Source organism: Hypanus sabinus, chromosome 3, assembly GCF_030144855.1.
Source record: "Hypanus sabinus isolate sHypSab1 chromosome 3, sHypSab1.hap1, whole genome shotgun sequence".
Classification (NCBI taxonomy): Eukaryota; Metazoa; Chordata; class Chondrichthyes; order Myliobatiformes; family Dasyatidae; genus Hypanus; species Hypanus sabinus.
In genome coordinates, this window is record NC_082708.1 from 84,920,363 (window position 1) to 84,935,541 (window position 15,179).

Below are 15,179 nucleotides of genomic sequence, written 5' to 3' on the forward strand. Positions count from 1 at the left end.
AACAAGGGTGAGGTCATAAAAGGGGAACTTTGATCCCTACCACCAGGAAGTGCTTCACACAGGGAATGGATTATAGTGAAGACGCCAGGGAAATTTCAGTCAGATGCTGCAATTGTAAAAGGAGTGTATTTTTCCAAAAATGAATTTGCCACTCTCTCTTTTCTAATTCCTTGTCAGTATTTAGGAATTTAGAATGCTTAAATATGCCATGGGATGTTACCTACTATTCCATTCAATCCTGGTTAATCTTGCTGCAATTATATAGGGCAACTTTAGCATCAGGTACTCTGTTCACCTCTCTCTAATAAAAAGGGATAGTCCAGTCACTTTAACAATGACTGGACTGGTTCCAGAGAAAGAGGGATTGCCAAATGAGGAGAGATTGGGTTAACTAGGTATATATTAACCACAGTACTGAAAACTGAGAGATTTCGTTGTAACTTCAAGTTTCTAACAAAATGTGAAAACCATAAATAAAATAGATGATGTTGTTGCTGGAATTATGAAATAGATTCAGAAAACTGGTTGTAATTTAAACAGGATTGTTGCAACTTAAGGTATTTTTATGCATTACACTGTACTGCTGCCACAAAACATATTTCACAACACATCAGTGATAACAAACCTGATTCTGATTCAATCTTACACCAGTGTTACTATGTTTGTTTTGTTACGTGTATTTGTACATATGTAAGTTATGTATTACTTAGGTCGGTTTTCACTTTAGGTTAACTTATATTTGTCATGTACTGTGCAGCTGCTGCAAAAAGCCAATTTTCATGGCATTTATACCCTGTGTACGTCTGCTTTTGTCAATAAACGTAAATTTGAATCTGGCACAATCTATGAAATAAATGCAGTGTAAAAGCAATGTAATTGCAAAATGCAAAGCTGTAATCCTTTCTGTCCTCTCTGTAGCATAACTTGTTTCACTCCAGCTTTTGGCATCAAACATTGACGGCTTCATGTTCCACATATACCCTGCTGAATATATTCAGCGCGGTCAGTTTGTTTCGCAGGATCCGAAAAGGTGGAAGCAAGGAGGCTATTTGCTCTGGCTGAGGAGTCGCTGTCTCAGTTATTGGGTAGGCCACTGGGACTGAGATGAAAAGAAATGCCTTCACTCAATTTATGAGCATTTGAAAGTTTGTACCCTCCAGGTTTAGTCGCTGTCTTCATTCCATTCAGATATCTCTTCTTCTTCAAGTGCCTTGCGTTTTACACGCTTGGGCAATCATGGCTCTCCACATTGAATGATCCCTCACAGCGTCAATGATATCTCACAGATTTAGATCTGTTAGTTCTTTACCCTCCTCTTCCACGTTTCCCAGGCATACGGCCTTGTAATATAAGGTGTTCTATTTCTCCCTTTCTGATGACATGGTCCAGGAAATTAAGTTTTCTCTCATTTAATGTTCTCATTAATGGCCTTTTTGTATAGGCATGTTGGAGAACTGTCTCATTAGTTACCCTATTTCTATGTGATATTTAAAGCATTTGTCTAAGAAACCACATTTCTGTTGCTTCTAAGTTTCTTTGGAGTGCTGGTGTTACAGTCCATGTTTCGGAAGCATACAGCAAAGTTGACCAGATGTAATGTTTTAGTAGGCTAAGCCTTGTTATCGTAGAAATGTGTCTGTTGGTAAAAATGGATTCCAAGCTTTGGTGGAGGATTGTCTTTGTACAACAACAGCAAAGGTTGGGCGATGTCTAGTGTATGATTCCCAACTGGGAACACCAGTAGAGGTTAAATGCTCTCGTTAGATGAGCACTGCGACAACAGAAGGCAACGGCAAACCACTGTAGAAATTTCTGCCATCATGGAAAGAAACAAAAGAAGGAAACCAGACAACAGCATGAATGGGGTTGATTCTAATCAACAGAACAACACCTCACTCGGTAGGGGTAGTCATGGGCTGCAGGTGACACCAGACCGCCATCCAGAGACTATAAGCAATAGGGAAAGGCTAAGGGTAGCAGCATGGAACATCGGTACACTTCACCAGAAAGGAAAGTTGGACAACACATTAAATGAAAGGTTGGAAGTTGATATCTTAGGCCTGTCAGAAATTAGATGGACCGACAGTGACAAATTCACTAAGAATTGTTCTCTGACAATGTATTCTGGAGGTCAACAGCATATGTATGGAGTTGGAATTATTTTAAACAAACAAGTTTCAAAATGTCTTATGAGATATTGGCTGATATCCAACCAGCTGCTTTTAGTTAAATTAAGGGGAAACCCTTTCACAATTAGCATAATCCAAGACTATACGCCGACAAATGATGCGGAAGAAGAGTGTATCGACGATTTCGACAGTGCTTATGAGCAATGTAAATCTCAGGATATAGAACTTGTCATGGGAGATTTTAACTCCAAAATTGGACAGGAAAGGGTTGATGACAGGGGAGAAACATGAAAGTGGAGATGTCTAGTTTTCTTTAAATGATGGGGTTTGCGATATATCGGTATAGCACAGGGAAATAGACGGTGCAAACAGCACTCCGCAGGATCTTCCTGCGACCTTTCTTTCGTTTGGCTACGCGTTGGCGTCACTCGCCAATCTCCGGAAGATGTCGGTAATCTCCGGAGGCAATCGGCAATCTCCGGAACCTGCAGTGGGAGGGAGCGCGGTGCATTGTGGCGCAGGAGCCGGTGATTCTCCATATTTACAGGGGTCGCCATTTTGTGTGTGTTTCTGCAGCGTCTCTGGGTCTTCGGGGGAGAATAATTGTGAATCTGCCGGAGGAGTTCCAGGAGAGGGTGGGTAGTCGCCTGTCGGTAGACGAGGAGAAGCCGTCCAGTACACGGTTGCTTCCCTTCTCCATTAGCGTAGCCCGGGAGTGAGCGCAGGCCGCGGCGGCGGCCATGGGGAGGTCTCGAAGCCGCAGCTCGTCGCGCTCCAAACACGCCAAGAGCAGCAAGCACGGCAAGCGGCGGACGCGCTCGCACTCGCGGGAGAAGGAGAGGCCGCGAAAGCGCTCCAAGTCCCGGGAGAAGAAGAGCCGGCGGCACGCGACCAACCGCGAGTCGCGCTCCCGCTCCCGCTGCCGCAACACTCCCGAGCGCATCGACATCTTCGGCCGCAACCTGAGCAAGCGCAGCAGCCTGGACGAGAAGCAGAAGCGCGAGGAGGAGGAGAAGAAGGCCGAGCTGGAAAGGCAGCGTAAGATGTGAGTGCGCCGAGACACGGGCTCCGTTCAATCCGCCCCCCTCATCTCCCACGGCCTATCACCTAGGCCTCGGCATTGAGTACTGAATGATGTGGGGCTTGGAAGGGAGGGACTTGTGAGGATTCCATTCGGGGGTGTGAGTGGTGGTGGTTCACAGTGGTGCTGAAGTGGCTCTTGTAAAATGGGGGCTGTTCCCCTTAATGAACGAAAATCAGATTAGAGGCTTCACCAGGTTTTGGCTGAAGGTCATATTTGTGGGTAAATATGACCACAAAAACAATTGACGGTACTGTGTACTGCTGCTTATTTTCTAATTTTTATTCGTGCCGAAATCCACAAATTCATAGTCCAACTGCCGTTTTATTGAAATCCTTTCTAATATCTTGGGCAGGTGGTCTTCGAATTGCAGTCTGCTTCTCTGCTGTCCAGTCTATGTGATCATTACGAGAATGTCTTCTTGGGTATTGCGAATAGTTAATGCAAAAATGAGTAATAGTATTGGTATTTGATAAAGAAATGATGACTGATTGTCACCTTAGTCACGTGTCAGAATAATTGACTCTGACCCATGATGAGAAGAAAATGACCTTTTAACTTGAAGTGTGAATGTAGAAGTTTTCTTTGCCTGAATGACATTAGTATGTTCAGAACAGAGATATAGTTTAAGAGAATAAAATATGAGCAATAATAAAATCTGAAATTGAGGAAGCAGATCATCCCTAATAATAAATTGGCAGGCTATTTACTGTGGACCAAATAGATTACTTTGCAGAAGTTTGTGGAGCTGCTGTCAATCTGGCTCCTGTTTAAACTATAAAGCGCAACAGAATCAGGCCATTTGGCCCATTGTGTCTGCTCCACCATTCAATCATGGCTGATTTATTTTGCCTCTTATTGCCATTCTCTGGCCTTTTCCCACAACCTTCGACACCCTTACTAATCGAGAGCTTATCAACCTCTGCTTTAAGTATATTCAGTGACTTGGTCTCGACACTATCTGTAGCAAAGAATTCCACAGATCCACCACCCTCTCGTTAAATAAATTCTTCCTCATTTCTGTTGTAAAGTGAAGTCCTATTCTGAAAAAGGGCATTTAAGTATCAACACAAGTTACTCTGCAATTTCCTGTATTATAATAAAATCAGCTTCAGTTTTATTTCAGCCATCTGTTATATTTGAATTCACATTTCCTAATGCTGAATAAATCTGCACTTCACTCTGTCATTGGTAACCTTTCTGTAGTAAGCAACCTGAAATTGCATTATATTCCTACTTTTGTACCAAAAGTTTTTATGTATTATATTCAATGGATTTTGTCATAAAATGTAGGGTACTTTTTGATCCATCAGTCTCCTTTATTAATGTACAGATGTTACAGAATCTAACAAAAGCTCCCACCTTCCCAGTGAATTTTACTGTGTTTCCTTTATCTTTCAAAATCGTTCAAGAAAATAAAAATCCAACAAGATGGAAACCTGTGTAAAGAAAAAAAAACTTTATCTGGGATGAAATAATTTTCAGATCTCAGGGAACCCCTGCATAAAAAATATTATATCTACAGCTCCCAGTTCGTTGGCATGATAGTAAGTTGTTGATATAATAATTGTCAATGCTCTTTTGAGTAGAGAATGAATTTTTAGCCAGTCTTTCTTGAAAAAAGCTTAGCTTAGCTTACCTTCCTTGAAATTAATCTCTTTTGCTTTAATAAATTTTAAAAACTCATGGCAAATATTATAAATTTCTGTTAAATAACAGGCTAAAGCCGAAAAGGGGTTTGTTTTTTCTAAAGATGAGCTAGATAGATTTAAATAAAGTTTGTAAATTGATTTTAATTACAGATATTGCTATTTACAACATGAAAATTTATTGACAGTGCTGAATAATAAAGTTACTAACAACCATAAAGCCAAAGCGATATGAATAAAAATATAGCCTAAGGTACAATTTTATGCAAGAATTTAAAAAAAAGACATGGCCAGGCTCAAATATAGGCCTAAAATGTGAAACCTTTGCAAATACTGCACAAGTACTCAATTCTGGGTCAAACTTAAGATAAGAGCACACGGATTTCACCTCAACTGAAATGAGACTATTTCTATTCTTGCTCTTGATGCTTGTTAAACAGCAGAAAGCTTGCTCATGCATATAGGAAGTGGAAAATTGCAGCAAAATGTTCATTGATTTCCTATGAAAGGCAGGATGGTCTTTTTCACAGAAATCCAGAACTTGTCCAGGGGCAGGTCAATAAATCTCGAGTGCATGATCAGGCTGCAGCTCAGGAAGCTTTTCCTCTTCTCTCAAAGTCAAGTTCTCAGGCTGAGCAGAAAATTCAAAGGAAGAGTCCCTCACCCAGACATACATTTGTGTTGAAAGGGAGAAAAATACTTTTCAATTTTGTTCTGCATTCTTGCAGGTGGTTTTCAATAAGAATCAAGACTGATATTCTTCCTCACTCTCAAGCCCAAACAGCAGTGGAAGCACTTCAAGATTTCCTTTTGCAACATGATTTTTCCAAAGATTCAGTTTCCTTTTAATCCAAGAACCTTGTCACTTGAAGTCAAAACATTTTCTTCAGGGCCTTGTTCAGCTGATTCGTTTGATGAAAAATGTCTGCTAAGTAGGCTAGGTTCTGCATCCATTCTTCATCTTCAAAGCACTCAGCAGAATCTGGCCTATTTTCTTGAAAGTACTCCTGCAATTCACCTTTCAGCTCAAACACCCTGTTGAGAGCGCTTCTGCTAAGCCACCAGATTTCTGTATGTAGTAGGAGATTGGTGTACTCTTTGTCCAGGTTTTCACGGTTTTTTAAACTTTTTTGAGTGAACTGGTCTTTGTTTAATAAAGTTAACCATCTTTGTAGCATCATCCAGCCTTTTTCAATTTCATCTCTCAAGAATTTTTGACAATAACACCTCTCTGAAGAAAGCAGTATGTTTTGACGAAGTCAGGATTTTCTTTACAAGAAAAACAAGATCTCCCATGGAGCCAACCATTGATAGTGCACCATCAGTACAGATGCCAACACAGACCTTTTGTTTCCAGATATGAAGGCAAAACATTAAATATATCTTGGCATTTGCTTGTTTCAGGCAACTCTTTGCAACAGAATTTTTTTTCTTGAATTTCACCATCAGTTGCTAATCTTACAAATGCTGCAACATGACTTTGGTGAAATCAGTTGACTCTAACCTGGATAGAAAGGCTGTTGTTTATCAGTTTATTACAATATCTCTTCAGCATCATATGACATGTCATCAGTGCATTGACTATTGTACTGTTTGAGAGTGAGACCTTTTCATTTTCTCTAACTGCATCTTGTCCTAGCCACTATAACTATATGCTGGCGTTATTAGGTTCTCACCAACTGTGTGACTTTTCCTCTTCTAGGTAATAAGTTCTACTAAATAACTTGCTTCCTGAATCTTTTTGCTGACTGTGCTTTTAACAAAAGTTTTACTCTCTTTGGAGATTCCATAACCATGTATAATAATCAGCATTTTTGTATGCCATGTTGCTGTGATTTATAGTTAACTGTCTTTTCAATTTTGCTGGAGCTATTGCTGCATTCATAATTTGTTTGCCACAGACAAGGCACGATGGAATAGGACAACTTGGATCATCAGTCCCTGTAAAACCCATTGCCAAATACCACCACATTGGACTATCAGACATGTTTGTAAAATATAGCTGTATAAAAAAACAGCATAATAAATAACTAAACGAGAAAGACAAAAAATATGAAAACCACAATTCAATTTACTTCTAACCTACGCAATCCACCTTTTGCAACGTTTACAACAACAAAGCGACAGGCCAGCAGCTGAGTCGCAGAACGTAAAAATTCCTTCTTTAGAATGAAAATACAGCACTCACCAAATTATCTCGTCTCATGTTAAAAACTGAGAATGGACTTAAATAAACATGGTCCTACTGTGCACTGCCATACTGGGCTGAGAGTCCTCTAGTGAGATTGTTAACAGGGCTGCTTGACCACTGCCCACCACTGTGAACACTAGCATCATGTGTTGTGCAAAGTTTAAAAAATGATTTTTAAATCACGATCTCTTGTAGAACCCCTAGTGACCTCTTGGTTCCCTGGAACTCCAGTTGAGAAACCCTGCCGTAGATAGTAGGAGAGGTAAATGGGTGAAACAAAGGGAATTTTTCTGACAGGTGATGCCAGATAAAGGGTAGTTACACACCTTTATCTGCAAAATCTGTTGCTAAAGCGCCAAACACCAACTCTAATGCACCCTTATATCTGTACCATGTTCTGCATCAAACAGACCAATACCTCTAAAGCAGTCACCTCACCTCATTTCCTCAGATTTTCCCTCCATTGTTTCCAGTTTTTCCTCCCAGCCTCTCTCAAATCAGGATTCACTGTATAGATCAATTGTTCTAGCCTGTTCTTGTCACTTTGAAGTTAGATCTTACTACATTTGTTCTCCCTTGATCTGTTCTCTTCCCACTTTCATCTATAATACTTAAGGTGTTATCTGCTGCTTTGGTTAGCGACTCTCTGATGTGCAGTCTCTCTGCATCTCCATCTGATGGCTATGTGCTTCATCCTCTAGCAGACTTAACCATTTCCCTGCTTTAAACGTATTAATTTGCCTGGCTGAACTCATCTTCACATTGAACAACTTTGTCAATATCACTCATGGTCTCCAGATCAAAGGTGTAGATACAGGCAGTTGAATGAGCTCAAGCCATATCATTTGGTGAACTTAATGGAATAGTCTTTGTTTCTTCCTCAGACCACTCCCAACTCTTTCTCCATTACATTGGTGCTGTTTTCTATTCATGCAGTACTCTAATTTCATCTCTTTTGCAAAACAATTTCCACCTTTTTCTCACCATCACAGTCAGATATCTAACTCTTTCTGGGGTTCACCATCTTGGCTTAGGCCAGCCACCTATGTCCACTGCTTCCTTCTTTCTTAATCATATCTCTCCTCCACCTTCCGTAAATGATGCTTGACTCTGTGTTCAATGAATGATCCTTTGCTATTTCAGCTAGCTCCCAATGGGAGTTCACTGTCAGTTACATTCCCCGTCCCTTTCAGCATTTTGAAGGGGGTTGTTTCCTTTGTGACACACTGGTCTATGTGTATCTAATGTTTTCCGTGTCATTGCACTTCCTCTATTCTCTCTCCTTTTACCTCTTCATTTCCCACATCAATACAATTGGTTGTTAAGAGATGAAATATGTGTGCTGAAGGACCACTCTGCATTTTCATTTATTTTTTCAAAACCTAGGCATTGTTGTTAAGTCCAGCATGAATAGTCCATTTCTCAAAGTCCTTTAGGTCGCCTTGTACCACCTTTTCGAACTGCTGCAGTGCTTCTAAAGAAGGTATTCTCAGACTCCTCTTGGGTAGGTGTTTGCAAGATAGAGATCTTGTGGACCAGCAAATGAAATTGAAAACAACTTTGATAAGGACCACTGATGTAAGGGTTTTTGGATTTTCCTGCGTAGGATTTCCTCAGATGCCCAAATTCTGTAAACATACTTAGGCCCTTGGTTGGTGTTGACTATGGACGTTGCATTCTAGCTGTTTGCGTCAAAGTCGATACACAAGCCAGGGCAGTACAATATGGAGAGCAAGTTGCTGCCCATGCAGCAGGCTTCCCCTCTCCATGGAGCTGGTGAATCCAAAGTAACGGCAGAGACTGATACAGTTTGGCACCAATGTCATCACAGGAGATGCTAGTTAGCTTTGAATTTAATGTAGAATAAGGTAAAACAAAATACATCTAAAATTTTAAGAGAAAGGCCTTTGCCCAAAGTCGTTGTGAAACTTGCTATCACATGAAAATATTAAGGAGGTAATAATACCTTTAAGGGCAGCTGGATAATTTATGGGAAGGAACGATTTTTTTGTTTTTTTTTGTAGTGAGTGCAGAAAATGACATAAAAAATTTGTGTAGTGTGCTGATAGAAATGGGTGAAGTAACAAGAAAGTGGCAATTCCTGCGACACTGGTACCAAACTGTATCAGTCTCTGCCGTTCCTTTGCGTTCATCAGATGTTTGGAGAGGGGGAGCTTGCTCTCCATATCATACTTCCCAGCCTTGCGTATGTAGACAGCTAGGGTGCAATAACCAAGGTCAACTCTGATTGATGGAGGCCTCAAACAGAACAAGGAAGGTCAATCATGCAGGGAAGAGCAATTCGAAGCAGATCAGCTAAATTGCCTTTTTTTAATCCCCAAAAATTGAGGATCATGATTTTGAAGGAGTAGCTTGAAATATTTTGAGAGCTACGATTGGTTATCATATGCAGAATTTTAGGAGGGTGTAACATTGTGGCTATATAGTTAGATCATGGGGAAGAGGTTCACAGTGATGAGTTTTTTCCCTCACAAGGTACATGAGATTGATGCCTTTACATTATTATACTTGGTTCTGAATTGCTTACCAAACCCTAAGTCATAGAACTTTGAAAATGGCCCTTGAGTCCAGCTCAATTGTACAACCAAGTTTTCCCATTTGCCTGCATTTGGCCCAAATCCCCTTAAATCTACCTTGTACTTCTCGCTGCCTCAGTAAAGTTGCCAACATAATAAAAGACCCTGCCCACCCTGGACTTTACTTGTACCTATTACTTTTAATGTCCCTAGTGCTACTTCTAGGGTAACTTGGATAGATAACTGTTGTTCACTTTCTAGATCAGTTACTGTGTACTAGTAATGAAAAAGCAGATAATAAGGCTCCTGGTCAAGTGGACCATTTCAGCCTGGATAGTGTGTTTAATCATGCTTTTGACTTGTAAGTGTTTTTTAGGGAGTCGTGGGATCTGTCACTCATTGCAATACTTGTTTATTTGTTCGACTTGCATTTCTAGTCAATAGTGAGAAATTTAACCATGGTATTGCTTATTGAATGTTAATACAAAGTTATTTATTGAATTTGATCACCACCTAGACTGAGATGATTAGTGTGATCTGCAACATTTCAAAAAGATGTCAATAGACTGCAGAAAAATAGACATATCAGTCTTTCCGATGACAGAGTTCATGCACTAGTTTTGGTCATTTTATGTAACGGAGATTTTCTTAGGTTTCATTTTGTGTATTTTGTCCATTTGCCTGCTTCCCTGGGAAAATTATTTCATGATGTTAGAAGAAAGGACTGCTTTTTACTCTTAGGATTGGTTTTAACTAATTGATAGACCAAATATTTTTTAGAGTACACTAGTACATATTTTCCACAAGATGCTCAAGTCTGCTTTAAAGTGTCCAGGATCCATTTGGAAAAAGTCGCACATACATGATTCATGAAATTTTTTTAAACGTTGGAGTAGCAGAATATTTTCACAATTTAACTTTATATTTTCAATAAGTTTTTAGTATAGTTTGATATATTAGAACATAGAACACTACACCAATGGATAAGCCATTCAGCCCACAATGTTGTGTTATTTTTTATTCCAATTTATACTAGATGTCCTATGTATCATCCATATCCTCCCAAGTTCCCTTCATATTCATGTGTCTGTCTAAAAGCCTCTTAAATTCTAACAGCTGCCTGTTCCCTTGGTAACCTATTCTAGGCAGTCACCACTCTCTGTTTAAAAAAAACACAAAAGAAAATTTGCCTTTTAACCTTAAAAGTATATTATCTGTTTTTGACATTTCTGCTCCGGGAAAAGATTCTGGCTGACTACTCTGTCTGTCCACAGAATTCTTAAAAAAAAACACCTCTACTAGGTCTCTCCTAACCCTGTGATGCTCCAGAGAGAACAACCCAGGTTTGCTTAACTTTATAACTCATAGCTTGTAATCACGACAGCATCTTGGTAAACCTATTCTGCATGTTGTTCCTATCCTTCCTTCAAGCGTGATCTAACATAGATGGAACATTACTTCCTTACTCTTATACCAGACATCTCTACCAATGAAGGCAATCTTTTTTACCAACTTATCCACTTACATAGCCACTCCTCAGCACTAGTAATGAGTTTACTGACTATGATTTTTCCTTTGCAACACACACAAAATGCTGGAGGAATTCAGCAAGCCAGGCAGCATCTGTGGGGGAGAAAAGTACAGTTGACGTTTTAGGCCGAAAACCTTAGGCAGGAACTTGATAATCCACCCATTGCATTTTCATGCAAATTACAAGCAGCAGGTCCTGCCCAAGGGTCTTGGCCCGAAACATTGACTGTACTCTTTCCCATAAATGCTGTTTGGCCTGCAGAATTCCTCTAGCATTTTGTGTGTTGCTCCAGTTTCCAACATCTGCAGATTTTCTCTTGTTTGTGATGACTTCTCCTTTAATTTGACTTCCTAAAGTGCAGCATTTCACACTTTCTCGGATTAAACTCTATCTGCCACTTCTTTCCCCATATCTGTAACTGATTTATGTCCTGCTTTTCTTGTATATAGTCCTTCATACAGTCCACATCTCCTACAATCTTGGTGCCATCTGCAAACTTGGTAATCCACCCATCTACATTTTCACTTAAATTATAAGCAGCAGAGGTCCCAGCACTGATCACAGACCTTCAGTTAGAATAACAAACTTTCACCCTTACTCTGTCTTCTATGAGCAAGCCAGTTCCAAATCCAAACTTGCAATTCACTCTGGACCCTGTGAATCTTTATCTTTGAATCAGCCTATGATGAATGACCTTATCAAATGCTTTACTAAAGTCCATGTAGATAACATTGACTACCTTACCCTCATCGAGGTTCTTTTGGAACTTAGAAAAAAAACTTGATCAAGTTTATTAAGCTTGCTCTGCACAAAGCCATGTTGACTGTCACGAAGCAGGCCATGCCTTTCCAAGTATATAAAATGTTATACTTAGTATCATCTCCAATAGCTTCCCTACCACTGAAGTGAGGCATACTGGCCTGCATTATCCCTGTTTCCTTTCTTAGGGAGTTATCCATGCTTTTCAGAAGACTCAGCAGTACCTCCTCTCAATTTCAGAATTCCCCAGTATATTAGCATGCCCTACACTGCTTTCACTACCTTCATCAGTAAATACTGACCACTTCCTCGAGTCCAAGAACAAATTCCTTTCTTTATCCTTGAACAGGCTTACCCTCTCCTTAGTTATCTAATATAAGTAAAGCATTTATTAGGATTCTCTGTATCTTGCTCACTAAGGACATTTCATGCCCTCTTTTGGCTTTCCTAATCACCTGCTTGATCACTATGCTGCTGTCTTTATATTCTACATGGGCCCAGTCTGATTTTAGCTTCCTAGACATTAGATGTGCTTCCTTTTTCTTCCTGTCTAAATTTAGACCTCTCGGGTCATCCAAGGCTCCTTTACCCTTACCATCTTTGTTGGAATATGCTAATTGTGAACTCTAATCAGCTCCCTTTTGTCAGACATGGACTTGCCTGACAGCAGCAGATGTCACTAGACCCACAGTGTTCATCCACTTTCAGGTCTGTCACCTGGTCTGGCTCGTTTTTCAAAACCAGGTCCAGTGTGCTTTCTCCTGTAGTTGGACTCTCCACAAACTGTTCTAAGAAACTCTCTTGGGTACACTGAAGAGATCCTGTCCTATCTAAGCCTCTTGAAATAAGGAAGTTCTATTCAATGCTGGGTGTGTTAAAAATCCCCTACTATGGCAACCCTGTTGTTTCTGCACCCTTCCATTATCTGCATGTTTTTACCTCCTCCTCCTCTCAGTGGCTATTAAGCAGTATGGGGAGGGTGACTCCCATCAGCTTATATACTCTTATTTCAGAGCTCCATTCAAATTTCCACTGTGGATGAGTCCTCCAGTGTCCTCAGTACTGCTGTTGAACTCTTTCTTTATTGGTTGTGCAACTCCCCCATCTCTGAAGTAACCTCTTCATTGTCACATTTAAGAGAATGAAACCCAGCAGCTTGGGGCTGCCTGTCCTGTCCCTCACACTGCCAGATCTCTTTACTGGCAACAATATCATAATTCCAAGTTCTTCCTCCTTATCCCTAGTGTTGAAATAAATACCTTTCAGCCGGGTCCACCGTGTTTATTAGCCTGTCCCTTACTGTCCTTCCTTTCAGTCTTGTTTACTGTTTTTCTTTGCTTCAGTCCTAGTGTTGCCCTACTGCTGTGGTCCCATCCCTCTGCCACTCTAGCTTAGACCCTCTTAATCTCCCAGTGAAGAGATTAGCTCCCTCTCATTCAGATGGAAGCCATCTTGTTTGTACAGGTGCCTGCTGAAATTGGCACCTTAGCCACATATTGAATTGTATTCTGTATCTATTTCTTAGATACTAGTATGTGACATGGGTTATTGTTGTCCTTTTTCACGCCTTGTGGCTTTGGGCGGCATCTTATGCAGTTTCTTTAGCATTTTCTGTTTTTACAAGGCCAAATTGCTAGTCCAACACTCAACCCAGCACGGGTGGAAAGAGTGTAAGGGGCTGGCCAGATTTGAGACCATTCACCTGGAAGTCTAGTGCTGATATCGCTAAACCACCAGCCGGCATATGTGACATGGGTTGTAGTCTTGAAATTACAGCATTAATCATGGTTTTACTGGAAATACTGCTTTCCATAGAACTTTCAACATTTCTTAAATATTATTTTTTAGTGAGTTTGAGGCTCCAGCATTTATTCCTGAAGATTTAACAACATTGATCTGGATCTTGCCAACATTTCATAGGATTTATGGTTTTGGATCTGCAATGTGTGCATCCTGGAGCAGGGTCTACCTGCTGTGTGATTTCATTAAGAACTGTAGACCTTAGAAAAGAATTACTTACTTAAGCCCAGGCATAGGCTGTCAACAACAGCTCACCAGAGTCCTCTGTCCTAAGACAATCTTTCAAGTTGTCCTCGGCTGTTGCTTGTCTTCTTAGTGTATCCTTCCTTTCCCAGGGATGACATCTTTGTAGCTTCTGTTGATGTTTCTGTTTCTTTTATGGGCTGGGGTTACCAGCCCATGCCCAACCCTCCTTTCATGGCTGGGCTTGGGATTGCTCAGGATGGAGTTTAGAAAAGGATAAAAAGGATGAAGAGAATTTTCTATTTTTATAATGTTGGTTCTTTTTGTGTTTTTTTGTGGCATTTTTAATATTCTCAGTTTACTACTAGAAGAAAGCAGTGTCAAACCACTTCTGTAGAATTTGCCAAAAACAATCATAGTCATAGACAGTGATTGCCCATGTCATACGACATGGTGCATACTGATGATATTAATATACAGTGGCATGCAAAAGTTTGTGCACCCCGGGTCAAAATTTCTGTTACTCTGAATAGTTAAGTGAGTAGAAGATGAACTGATCTCCAAAGTCATAAAGTTAAAAGATGAAACATTCTTTTCAATATTTTAAGCAAGATTAGTGTATTATTTTTGTTTTGTACAATTTTAGAGTGGAAAAAGAGGAAAGGAGCGCCATGCAGAAGTTTGGGCACCCCAAGAGATTTGAGCGCTCAGATAACTTTTACCAAGGTCTCAGACCTTAATTAGCTTGTTAGGACTATGGCTTGTTCACAGTCATCATTAGGAAAGGCCAGGTGATGCACATTTAAAAGCTTTATAAATAACTTGACTCTTGAAGCCTTGTCCCAACAATCAGCAGCCATGAGCTCCTCTAAGCAGCTGCCTAGCACTCTGAAAATTAAAATAAATGATGCCCACAAAGCAGAAGAAGGCTATAAGAAGATAGCAAAGCGTTTTCAGGTAGCCGTTTCCTCAGTTTGTAATGTAATTAAGAAATGGCAGTTAAATGGTGGAGATCAAGTTGAGGACTGGAAGATTAAGAAAACTTTCCGAGAGAGCTGCTCGTAGGATTGCTAGAAAGGCAAATCAAAATCCCCTTTTGACTGCAAAAGACCTTCAGGAAGATTTAGCGGACTCTGGAGTGGTGGTGCACTGTTCTGCTGTGCAGTGACACCTACACAAATATGACCTTCGTGGAGGAGTCATCAGAGGAAAACCTTTCCTGCGTCCTCACCACAAAATTCAGAGTCAGAAGTTTGCAAAGGACCATCTAAACAAGCCTGATGCCTGTGGACTGGTGAAGTTAAAGTAGAACCTTTTGG

At 40.3% G+C, this 15,179-nt stretch overlaps 1 protein-coding gene across 2 annotated transcripts in view; it reads left to right on the forward strand.

Annotated features, from left to right (window-relative positions):
• Window positions 1-2,620: 2,620 nt before the first annotated feature.
• The window catches only part of arglu1b (arginine and glutamate rich 1b), a 58,264-nt gene continuing 45,705 nt past the window's right edge, over window positions 2,621-15,179 (forward strand). The window contains exon 1 of one of the 2 annotated variants that reach the window (XR_009511244.1): window positions 2,621-3,174. Coding sequence is in view for 1 of the 2 variants with exons in the window: in XM_059964754.1 (XP_059820737.1) it covers window positions 2,870-3,174 (305 nt within the window). In the remaining variant the exon portion in view is untranslated. The remainder of the gene's footprint in view (window positions 3,175-15,179) is intronic. The other variant, XM_059964754.1, reaches the window with a different exon arrangement.